This window comes from Pteropus medius, unplaced genomic scaffold (assembly GCF_902729225.1).
Source record: "Pteropus medius unplaced genomic scaffold, Ma_sr-lr_union100, whole genome shotgun sequence".
Classification (NCBI taxonomy): Eukaryota; Metazoa; Chordata; class Mammalia; order Chiroptera; family Pteropodidae; genus Pteropus; species Pteropus medius.
Window position 1 is genome coordinate 34,331,894 of NW_024340696.1, and position 12,301 is coordinate 34,344,194.

The 12,301-nt window shown below is 33.7% G+C and overlaps 1 protein-coding gene across 8 annotated transcripts in view; it reads right to left on the minus strand.

The window, feature by feature from the left end:
- The window catches only part of FAM184A (family with sequence similarity 184 member A), a 103,037-nt gene continuing 90,736 nt past the window's right edge, over positions 1–12,301 (minus strand). For 4 of the 8 annotated variants that reach the window (XM_039871389.1, XM_039871336.1, XM_039871369.1 and 1 more), the window contains 4 exons: positions 6,726–6,843; positions 4,657–4,761; positions 1,940–2,142; positions 1–352 (listed from right to left, as the gene is read on the minus strand). In XM_039871389.1, coding sequence (XP_039727323.1) covers positions 271–352; positions 1,940–2,142; positions 4,657–4,761; positions 6,726–6,843 — 508 coding nt within the window. In that variant the 3' untranslated portion in view covers positions 1–270. Of the gene's footprint in view, positions 1,076–1,939; positions 2,143–4,656; positions 4,762–6,725; positions 6,844–12,301 lie in introns of all 8 variants that reach the window. The other 4 variants (XR_005654686.1, XM_039871346.1, XM_039871379.1 and 1 more) reach the window with 4 other exon arrangements.

A 12,301-nucleotide genomic window follows, 5' to 3' on the forward strand; every position in this document is an offset into this window, starting at 1 on the left:
TTTGTTCTAACAAAATTTATTATGCAGTAATTACAAAGGTTAAAGATTCTTCCATCTCAAATAAAAATAACTATTATAATTACACACATAATATAGTACCTTATAGAGTGATTCCAATAAATATCACAGGAAATACAGTGCATTTTCAAATTGGAGAGACAAATACTTTCTCATTCACAGTGTTTGACATAAGAAAGCCTGTTCACATAATAATCTGTAAGGTCATGCTCTTAGTAACAGTCCACACAGAGCTGTGCCAACACAATTCTTTCAGAATGTGAAGTACCGGGCAAACCACTCCTGGCGCTGGGGATCTGGAGAAGCCACTGGGGAAGCTTCACTCTGAGGAGGACTGAATTCATAAAAAGAGAGACATGTAACCCAGCATTAAGCTTTATTTGCAAAGTGAAGGGAAAGGCACATAAAACATCAGTGCAGATGACCACAAGCTGTTCACTACATTAGAAGATGTGTGAAAGGGTTGGTACTCCCTGTGTGTGCACTAGATTTGATTCTCCACTCCATGAGAGTGCATCAGCAGCTCAGATGAAGTCAGTTAGGGAGGAGCCACATCACGACAGTTAAAAAAGACAAAAATCAAAAAGTTGAGGAAAATAATGTCACCTTCTTTAAATAAAAAAAATTCAGGAGGAATGGTGAGAAATAAGAGAGAACAAGATAACATTCCTCACAGCACCTTTTCTCTTTTAGTTAATTAAAATTTCAGAACCTGAAATAAGCATTTAATTCTTACAGATGTGTCTTTAAATATAACTAAATTAAGTAACCAAACCATGCTATAGTATTTTTACTATATCTATATATTAAACTTTTATAATTCCATAAGCAAATACTCTAGGGGAAAAGGGGTGCATTAAAAAGTCAATTTCCCCTCCATCTTCAAAGTTATATAGTTTATACTTATATTAAATCTAATTAAAGAGTCTTTGGGCTAGTTGAGAAAATAAAAGAATCCCTACCGTCTCTGGGGGAAATTACAAGGCACGCAACAATGTGTAATGGAAACTCCAGTAGTCATGTTCCTTGAGCTCATGCACATGCATCTTACTGATACCTGAACGTACCCATGCACAAGGGAAATAAGCAACACAAAATATTTAGCAGGAGACATATTCAAAGGTATATTTGACTATTTTTCATTCTTGCCATTTTTTTTAAATTCAAAATAGTCATTAACTATGTCATTAATCATTTAACCTAGAAAAGATAGTCTATCTGTAAGACTTACTAGTGACACTGCTGAGATTTAGTAAAAATAAAAGTAAATAAATTCAAAGCAGCACAAAATCAGTAATAGTAAAGTAAACACAAAATGATACTGCTTTTTGATTTTAGTTAATGGATAAACAACTTGACCTCATTCAAATTTTATTTGTTAGTACATTTAATCAACAACTCTGAAATAACTTAAAATTAGAATGTCAATTATAAAAATTATTTTTTCTAAATTTATTTTTTGCTTATGTATATCATTAAGTTCCCAGAGCTTACATAGTTCTTATTTTGGCAATAAGCCTGGTAAACAAGAAAGGTAAAAAAGTGAACACATAGCATAAGAAACAGAAACAAAAGCCACTTAATAAAAAAAAATAAAGTTCTGTAATACGGATGGATGATTAATGAATAATTGGTGACAATAATAAAAATGAAGCAACAATCTATATTAAAATTCTAAGCATATGAATTACATTAGCACCCCTTTCAGTATTTAGAAAACTAACAAAAAATTAGAAAAATCTTTTTAAGAGTCAAAAAGGAATTCTCTAGAGAGGTGATAAATATATTTTGTAACTATTTCACAGTAATATTTCTTTTCATAGGCTGTTCTTAAAGTAGTAGATTTCTATAATGTAAGAAGGCAAATTTCTCAAGTTAAAAAAGAAAAGAAAAAAAAAATCACCGGTGAGACGGGGCTCACCTCAAAAATGTCTTGGGCTCTTTGGGTGGCACTGGCTGTGGAAGTGGTTTGCTGCTGCTGAACTCAATATCGTGGACTGGAGAATTAGGAATGGGGTCCAGGCGGTTAGGATGTCCGTTGCCCACTCCACCAGATTCCAGAGCACTTAGATTGGGAACACTCACAAACCTGTTTGTTGGTGATTTATCATTCTTCTTCTTTTGCTGCATTAAAAATAATACATGTGAGAATAGTCTCTACATAAGGGCAAATGAGAAAATAGGAATAGTAGAAGATATAAATTTGGCATGGGAAAATTTCTGGAAGCTTTATGTTAAATTGAGATGTTAAAATGAACCAGTGTTACCCAAAATGTGGTCTGGGGATCCTTGGAGGTGTTCTTTATCTATATGGAATCCTCACAGACAGGCCGCTAGGACAGAAAGGAGGAGGAAGAAACATTTAAGAATGGTTCATGGGAAGGTGGGTGGGGTGGGGCTGGGGGGTGGAAAGAATGTCAAAGGGTAAAGAATACTGGGAGGAAAAGGGGAAAAGAAGGGAAAGTGCAGTCTTGCGGATAGCCCGAGCTTAAATGGATTTAGGTTAAAATTAGGGGAAGGTGTAAAGTTAAACACAATTTTAAGAGAGGGCCATGGACTTTAGCAATCTGTCAAAGGGAGGCAGTCCTTGCCTGGAGAAAAAAAGGAATGAGAAAATGCTTGGCAATGTAGTTTGAAACAAATCTCACAATTCTACTTAAGACCTACGGCTGACTTAGAGCAATAAATTCATTTTAAATTCACAGCACCATCATTCTGAAGAGAGAAAATTAAATCTGCATAATTAAGTCTCATTTCCCAATCAATTGGAAGTATCATTAACTGGCTCACCATCTTTTTAAAAAATTTAAAGGTTATAAAACAAATCAGTTACTTATTTTTTTAATTGTTCTCTAAAATTAACAGATGAAAAAGGGACTACAATTGCAGTTACCAAAACCTATCAGCTTGCAAATCATGAACTCTATTTTATTCACACCTCTAGAATCAATGAGCATCAATCTTGCTATGCAGAATAAAAATTAACATGTAAAATATTTTGAATATTCCAGTATTTTACTAATTAAATGTATGCTAACTAAATTTATGAACTATTTATGTTGTTGTTTTTTTTTTCTTTTGCAAAATGACTCCAGGGATTGGAAAAAAAATATCATTAATAGACAAGATGGCCCTTTTCTTTACGTATAAAGTAATGATCTCACTATCTAGGCATTGTCCTCTATGTCATATTCTGTGAATCACGGAGTCCCTCACAAGGAGCCCATTTTAGCATAACTGAAAAAAAAAGGAAGAATAACGTATTAAGAATTATTTGTAAAAACTGAAATCACTGATAGGAGTCAAAAGTATTCGAAAAAGCTCTTACAGAGATGTATCTTTTGAATTTTCTTGTTCTAGTCACAGAGGGCATAATTAAATGCACTTAAAGTTTTTATTTAAGAAATCAAAGGTATCATTGGTAAAGTTCTACAGTCATGGTTTTGTAGCTAAAAATGTAATTCAAGAAAATGAATAATAAATAAAGGGAAAATATTTCTAGTATATTTTCTTTCAACAACCCTTATAATCTTGGTTTATAATTAAAAGCTATTTCACTCTAAATTATGAACTTTAAAACTAAAACTATTTCACTCATTCACCAATTATTTATTGAGAGCCTCTTATGTGCCAGGCAGTATTTTAGGCTCTGAAGATGTGGCTATGGCCTTCCTGCTTTAGTCATGCTATTTTATAAAACATTTCAGTTTAAAGTTTGGAGTACTTTAACTTGTGAAAGAAGGACAGATTCCACGTTCTTAACAGAGAAGTTTCATGACCTTTGAAAGCAAAAATTTCTAAGGGCCTAATAGAGATTAGGCATGATGTGCAAATTAATAAAATATGAATTTAAAATATAGCTTTAGCACTAGCATTTTTATTTCTACTACTGATTTCTGCCCAAATATATGTAAACCCCATAATTACTTATTCTTTTTACTTGCTTTATTCACTGGAATAATTTTGCTGGCTTATAGAAAACATAATGAAATCTTGCAACTGAACAAATATTTATTGAATACCCACTATATCCAAAGCACTCTGATAGGAGCCATAGAAAGCTGAGGTACAAAGATGTGTAAGACTCAGCCATGTCCATTTCATTTGTCTACAAGGCTCTTCCATCTGTCCTAAGAGTACCAAAGTGCCAGAATAGGTCACATTCAATTTTAATTGTTAAGAAAAGGTCATAAGACTGAAAAAGGTAAAGACCTTCTCTGGCAATTGGTAGGCAACAAAATACATGTCCAACACAAGGTCCGTTAAGATGGCACACCTTAGGTTAAGGACAGCTGCTGGGTATACAGGGCTGGAGTGTCTCTCAAGACCCCAGAGAGGATAGTGAACATTAAGGAAATGACGAATTATCTTAAAGAGATTTAGAAGTGACAAATATGAAAAACAATATAGTAACACTAGGTTTTATAATATAAATATTTTGTGTATGAATTATCAACAGATAAATATTAATCTCATTCTGAAAATGAATACATACAGATTTCATAGATTTTTAATCCTATATTATTAAATTTAATAAAACATTTTTAGAAGCTTTAGCCTATGCTTCTCTAAATATTTTATTAAAATTTAATCAAGTTTTAAACTATATTCCTATTTTACAGTGTTTACAGAACATACCTTAGCCAATGGATTAATAACACCAACAGTAGGATTTGAATTAAATACTTTGTTGAAGTTAGTTTCTCGATTGACTAATTCCAGCTGATAAAATTTATTATCCTCCTATGCAAAAGAATTATAAACATCTCTTAAACATTTTCTGTTGAATATTGAAAAGCTTAATTATATACATGCCATTTCATTCAAAATTTAATATAAAACCTGAACAAAGATTTATATCCCTTGCTCAGAGATTTCTAGACCTGATTGCCAGTGTGTTAAAGACTGCTGGTGGGTGAATTTTCCACACCTTTCAAACGCTATGCTATCCGGCTCTTCTCTACCCTTTAATACCTTTTTCCTCTAAGACTGGACCTAAATGTTTTATTTGGTTCCATCTCTGCTCTAAAGGGCTGACTGTGCAGTATGAGCAGGGTTAACTTGCATTCATGGAGCTGTGTGCATGGTTGAGTTGTTTCCATGTATGAAGATAATATAGGATATAGCAATATTCTTGAGTACAGAAAATATATTTGATCTTGTCTAATCCCCTAAGACATCAATGTATTACAGCAGTGGTAACCACACAACAGAGAAAAAGTGAATGGCCCATATAGAAACAAACCCTTTGCTTTTGACTTCACCAACAACATGTGCTAACTGAATACTCAGACTGTCAGAAATAAACATAAGTAAACTGAACAGTATGTGAAATGTAGGATTATGCTCTAATAGAACTATTTTCTTCATTCCCTTCATTTGTATCATTAATCTCAGCCCATGTGCCTCACAGTCCACAGAATCAGCATAGACAGGAAAGGTAGTGGAACAACCCCTGGCTAGATTCCTGGTCCTGTCACCCACTAGCTGTGTTGCTTTGAAGAGTTACTTTACTTTTTGAAGTCTAGTATCTATTCTGTTGAGAGGGAAAAAATACAATTACATCTGTAACACCTGCTCAGTAAGAACTAGAAAATCAATAGCTATTTCTATAGACCATAGATAAAATACACTTAATACATTTGCTAATTTCATGTGAGGAATGTAAGGTAATTTTCCATGAATCTACTGCTATCAGAACAATCGGAGTCCTGTGCTCCTGCTCACAGTGCTTGGAGAATTGGGTGGTAGTGGGTTGAAGCAGTTAGTGGGTTGGTGCTCTGTCATTCCAGTGCCCACTCCTGGGTTCATCTACAAACCCCTCTCCATTACCTGTTACTTTTGGCAGGAACTTCTAGCCTTAGACAACAGACTAACTTTCTTAAATGCTAAATGAGATATGTTAAGAAAAAATGGCTCTCTTTGCATGTTAATGTCCAAAGTTTTCAGTTAGAGAGATCAATGAGTAAATACAGTAAATACAGTGATTAGTATTCTAGTTTTACTCTGAAAGATTTCTCATTTGTTAGTGGCAATAAAAAGCAATATTTTAATTATTGATCAGAACATGTAATTTTAGAAGACTCTGAAATGTTTTAGGAATTTTAAAAGATTTGTGCATTTTTTATTGTTGAGGAATGATGGCTTGAATGAAAGTAGTGTATGTATTGTTTTCTGTATTTTCCTCCCTGATGGACTTTTAGAACCCCTAACGCCTTGATGTGGACTGAGACTGTCCAAGAAAAAGCCTGTAGATTTTCTCAGGCTACACCATGGAACCTTTCTTCCATGGAGTGTCTCCTGGAGTCATGGTTTGGTGGAACACACTTTAGGAAATTAACATGACTAACCTGGAAGTGGTACAATGTGGGCTAATGCATACATGTGTTGAAGGTTCTTTCCTATCCAATTCTAATTCTACATGTACAATATACACTTCAACAGTATGTTCACTGTATATTGGCAATGACATATTATTAAACATTTGATATATTCTAAAAATACTGATAAAAGGCACAATGCCCTTATCTTACTTACTTGGTATTTCTTATCCTCATTCATAACATCTTAACAAACTTTCAGTCACAATGTACATATTTTATTTTATACTTTCAATTTTTGGTTACCATTACTTAAAAATATTTCCCCAATCAACAGTCTATTAATTACTACATGATCATACCATAAAAAAAAAAACAACAACTTACAATTAGTTTCTTTATGACCTGGTCTCTTTCTGTAAGCATGGCTTTTAATTCTGTAATCATCTGTATATCTTCTGGTTTTGATTCTCTCATTAGATATTTTTCTTCCATTTCTTCTAGTCTAAAAACAAGAAAATCTTTAGCTCATTTATTTGTCTTAGACACATTCTTTTATAATACCTACAATTTTCTTATTATTCCAGTTGAATACACATAAAAACTTAAAACCAAACTTCTTCCTTAAAACTTTTGAGCATAATGACATGATTGTCTCAAGAGCTATAGTGTTATTAAAGCCTTTCCAGGGTAGATGATATAATTAAAAGCTTTGCAGGTTACTTTTCAAATAATTCATTCATTTTATACCATTCCAAGGGTATATGGGGATGAAGTGAGGTAAGCTCTGTAGAAGAAATCTATGCTGAATGATACTAACCTAGCAAATGCAGGTTTAATCCTGGAAATGTAGGCTTACTATTAGGAAAACTTACCACGAATACAAGATTGTGACATAAAGCCTGGTAACATACATAAAAGGGACAGGAAAAAATACAAAGGAAAGGGAAACAAAAGACACACATATGACATCATCCCTAGTTTATGAAAAATTCAGTTTAAAAATTCAATATTATTAGCTAAACCATGTAAACTGTTAAAAAAAAAAAAAAAGGTTCATCAGGTAAGAGAAGAACTGAATTTCCTTCTGGGCATATTCTGCCTTGAAAGAAATGAGAAGGTAACAGGACTGAATGCCACTAAAGACCCCAGAATAGAGGCCACGTTGTATGAGCAGAGGAGACATGTACCTTAAAGAGTCTAAAAATATAGAACAGGGTAGAATTAAGGAGATACAAATGGAAACTGTTGGCTTAATTTGAGAATAAGTACTTTTTATTTTAGAAAATTTAAATAATTAGGATGATTTAAAAAATCATTGTTTACTGAAAAAGGAAAGAGTATGTTTGATAAAATTATGATTAATGAAGAGTCACAGAAAATTTATTCACTCTACAAATACTGAGTAACTCATAGATGATCTATCTTCTAGGAATCAGTGACCCATGTCTTACCCCGAATCCCAGAGGGGTACCAGAATCTCTGTATTTTAGTAATTTTAGTAAGCTCCTCAGCCCAAGCAAAAGATTTGGAGATAACATATTTGGCTCCCTACCCGGCCCCATGACTAAAGTTCTAATCTAGGGGTGGGGAGGTATAAGGGTGACCAGAAATGTGTGGTTAGAAAGTGACTGTTTCAAGATCAGTTGGGGCATTGTCAGTTCAATGTGAGGTTAGTTTCACTATCTTTACTTTTGTTCTTTTGTGACAATGCAGAATGAGTGAAAAATGTGATTCCACATAAAATGACCTTGCATTTTATAACAACATGGCATTTAATGGGCAAAAATTTATGTATTTTATGGGGAAAGGTTTTTTAGAAGCTTGGGAAACAGTGATCTAGGCAAGGAGAAAGTCATTTGGGTTTAACATTGGAGTAGCCACAAGATGTCACTGGAGTACTTTCTTTATCATTAAAAGCAAAGTACAATACAAGATTTTTGAACTGCTTCTTGCTTGAACAAGAATACCTGGTTGTTAATGGTGGCTAAAAAACTAAATTTAAAACCTTATTTAAAACTATTAGGTCTATCTTTTGTTCTAGTAAAAATAAGAGGTTAAGATAAAGTGAGTCTAAATCAGTTACAATCCTTGAACCACCTTTTTGCATAATAAAGGTCTTCTCTGAACCCCAGTTCTAGTATGTCTTCATTTAGATTAAACATTCTTTACCTATGAAATTATTATCAGTTAATCTTCTCCACAAAATATCTTTACATCACCAAAAAATTTTAACAAAAGATACCTGAATATTAAAGGGGAAAAATAATTGAATAAATTGGAGAAACAGAATATATAAACAAAAGGAAAGCATTAAAGGAGAGAACAAATAATGTGGTACAGACTTCACTTGCAAATGTATTTCTAGAATTATTAGTCTTTTGAAATTCTAACAGGAAGAACACTTGGTACTATCCCGATATCCACTTCAAGTCAACACTAGTCAACATTTTACCTTTCCTCAATTGCCTGAGGCAGCATTTTAAGCCAGCATTGCTTCCCAAAGACTAGGTGTGAACAACTGGATATAACAGGAGATGATTTTTAGTTTGTTCTCCTTTAATCTTTCTGATCACAAAAGGAAAAAGTCTCTTTGGTCCCATATATCTTAAACGGGCTTCATTACATATGCTTCTTATCCTATTTCACAACACTCAGGCGGCCTTTGAACATCAATGCCAGCTAGCATCTAAAAATATTGTTTCATTTTCACAGAATTTACATTTATATCATTATAACTTAGCCTCTATTTAGAAAAATGGATACAATTTTTCAGTAGTGATAATGGTTTTACTGTAGCGATAACTGAGTTTTCTTGTTAGATTTTTAAGTTAAAATGAGCCAATTAAAAATATTAAGAAAATCACTGGGAGGTGGGAGGGCAAAAAAAAATATTAAGAAAATAATATCATAGATAGCCAGAAATGACCAAATGCCCAAAGGCTGCATAGGAATGATTAAAGGCTAGGAAACACTGCCTTGAGGGAACCATACAAATAAACATAGCCTTTAAATCAAAATACAGATTCCCATCAAAAGTAACGCAGAGAGAACAGACGTAAGTAGAACATGTAAAATTACTAATTAGGGTCAATTGTTGGATTCTCCCCAGGCATACATGCCCTGATTTTCGTTGCCTCTGAGAATATATAGGTCAATGTCTATGGTTCATGGACAACAAACCTAAAATATAAATGCCTAAAAAGCTGTATAAAACTGTATTAAAAAGAGCTTCCAAGTTGATAGTTCTCCTCTGCTATTTTTTAAAATAAGTAATTGACAAAAAAATCGGTAAATTGAGTTTAGAACCAAACAACAGTATTATTAGGCACACGTGTTTGGCCTGAAGGAAAGGAAAATATAGTAATTGAAGCAGTTTAACATCAAACTTTCCTTTTCCCATAAATTATGAACACAGATGACTTGCGACAATAGGACTTATCTCAAGAAGTTTATGAAAAATAACCCAAATGGTAATTTTAAAATCAAATGACAACAACAAAAACGATTAGGGCATTTCCGATTAAAAAAAAAAACAAAACTCAATTTTTAAAGAATAAGTAATTCTGGTGTAGTAGAGTGCTTCTTTCAGTTAAGGATTAATGACCTACTTTAAGTCCAAGTATGGAAATTCAATATTTCCCCCAAGAAAAAATTATCTTTTTGCTTCAGTACAGTGAGAAGTTAATGTAAAGTAGTTCTAAACAATCAATAGTCTTTGAATCACCTTTTTTGCATAAAAGGATCTGCCATGACCCCAAGTTCTAGTGTATGTTTACATTTAGCTAAACAAAATTCTTCAAAACCACCCATTCTCAGTTATTTATAAAACAAAAACCATGACATTTTTATTGGATGTAGGTTTTTTTACTAAGATACTATATCACTCAAGAAAATTAAAATATTTCCATAGAATGTCTGAAAAACTAAGAAGACTTTAATACCCAGCACTAAAAAAGAGGATTTTTAGAAATCATTCCATAAGAGATATAGAACTCTTATCGCCATTCCTACAATGTTTAGAGGGTACTTTCTACCCTTTACATGTTTTGCCCTGCTCTTTCCTGGAGTCCAACAGGCTTAGGGTTAGGAAGAGAAGCAAGACACTTCCAGCTGCCCTAGAGGCCCCTTGGCTCCAGGCTTCAGCGTGACAAGCTGATATGTTCCCCTAGTCCCTCCACTACCACCTACTTCCAAGAATCCACAGGGTTTTTCTGATTTCTAAGCTTTAAAGCCAGGGTGTGGTTGACTAGGAATTTCAACAGTGTGTACCCTTAAGCTTCTGGAACAGGCTGGGAATAGTTCAAATGTTGTTCCCTGCAGCTCCTAAAGCTGGAATGGACTCTCCCTGCTCACTACCTCTGTCTAGATCCAAACCATTTAGCAGATTAAAGCAGGCTGCGTTTAAGAGTATGAGTCAGAAATACTCAAAATCTAAAACTGTGTTTTCCAATATGGTAGCTACTAGCTTACAAGTATTTACATTTAAATTAAAATTAAATGAAATTAAAAACTCAGTTGTTTGGTTTCACTAGTCAGAGTTCAAGTGCTCAACAGCCACTGGGCCTAAGAACTACTATACCAGACAGAGCAGATATAGGACATTTTCATTATCACAAAAAAATCTATGACAGCACTGGTCTAAAATATATTTGTGTATTTGTTTTTAACCAGAAGAGTAAATATCTAAAGCTAGAGGCTAATTACATGATGGCAGCAGATTTCTGGTGAAAAAAGAAATATGACTGGTTAGCATGAAATGGTACATCTAGAAAAGTAATAAAGTATTTGACATGAGTAATGCTAATTCTTTACTTATTAAAAATAATTATAATATAGAAAAAGTAATTATTTGCTGTCTACTGAAAATCCATAATGTACAAAGTCGTATAAAACAGAACAAAATAAAAATAAAAACATAACCTTAGTTCTTTTAAATTTACAATTCTAAGGAGACAGGACACAGGACAGACAGAGGTTATTCTTTTGGTGAGTACGCTTTTTTTAAAGCATATAGTGGCGGGTGCCAAGATTTCAGCCTCTGCCTGGTGAATAACAGTGAGGCGAGGAGAAAGGAAAACCAAGGCACTGAGTTTCACTTTAACACATTTTTGTAAAATGCCTGAGGTATGAACTCATCTAGTAGGCAGGTACCTGAGCTCTTACTGTGGCTCCAAATGATTTTAAATTACCTCCAGTAATAGCAAACAATAAAAATCACTGTAACTGGGGAAATGATCTCGAGTCTCCTCATTATTTCAAAAGTAACTTTGTGAAGCGGTAAATATTAGAGAAAATCCTCAAAAAATTCATTCATGAAGCATTCATTGAGTGCTTACTAATGTGAAAATTCTGTTTATGTCCACTAGAGCACCTCACCTCAGAGGGCACTGAAGTAAATGCCAAAGACTAGAGATCTGCTTTTTGTTTCAGTTTAGGTGAATGTATGTACACGTGTTATGCATGTAGCAATATTTACTGTGAGGCTTAATGGGTTAAATGAGTAAAATGTGAGATGATTTTTAGATTGGGGGAAGGTAGTAATGACATAGGAGGTTATTCTAGATATAGAGGACAACGCAAGAGAATAGTTGAAAGAAACCAAGAAGGTCAGTGTGGCTGACACAAATGCAGCAGACAGGAAATAAGAGTGGCTATGTGATCAGACAGGATAAGGCATACTGGAGCAAAGGGTTTAATTTTGACTTCAAGACTGATGGTAAGGGGATTAGTCACTATTTTGACTTTATTGAAGTATGTGGAGACAATCATTTATCTGTTATGGAGCTTTTTTCATTGATTGGAAGAGGAAAGGCTGAAGGTGAGAAAATCATTTGCAGAAGTTTAGAGTGGATTAATTCTGAGCTAATTTAAGTTGGAGCAGAGTTTGGGCCACAGAGATGAAGTGAACACTAGTTGCTTTGGCTATAGCAGTTTATTATTAAGTATCTAGGAAGAGAGGT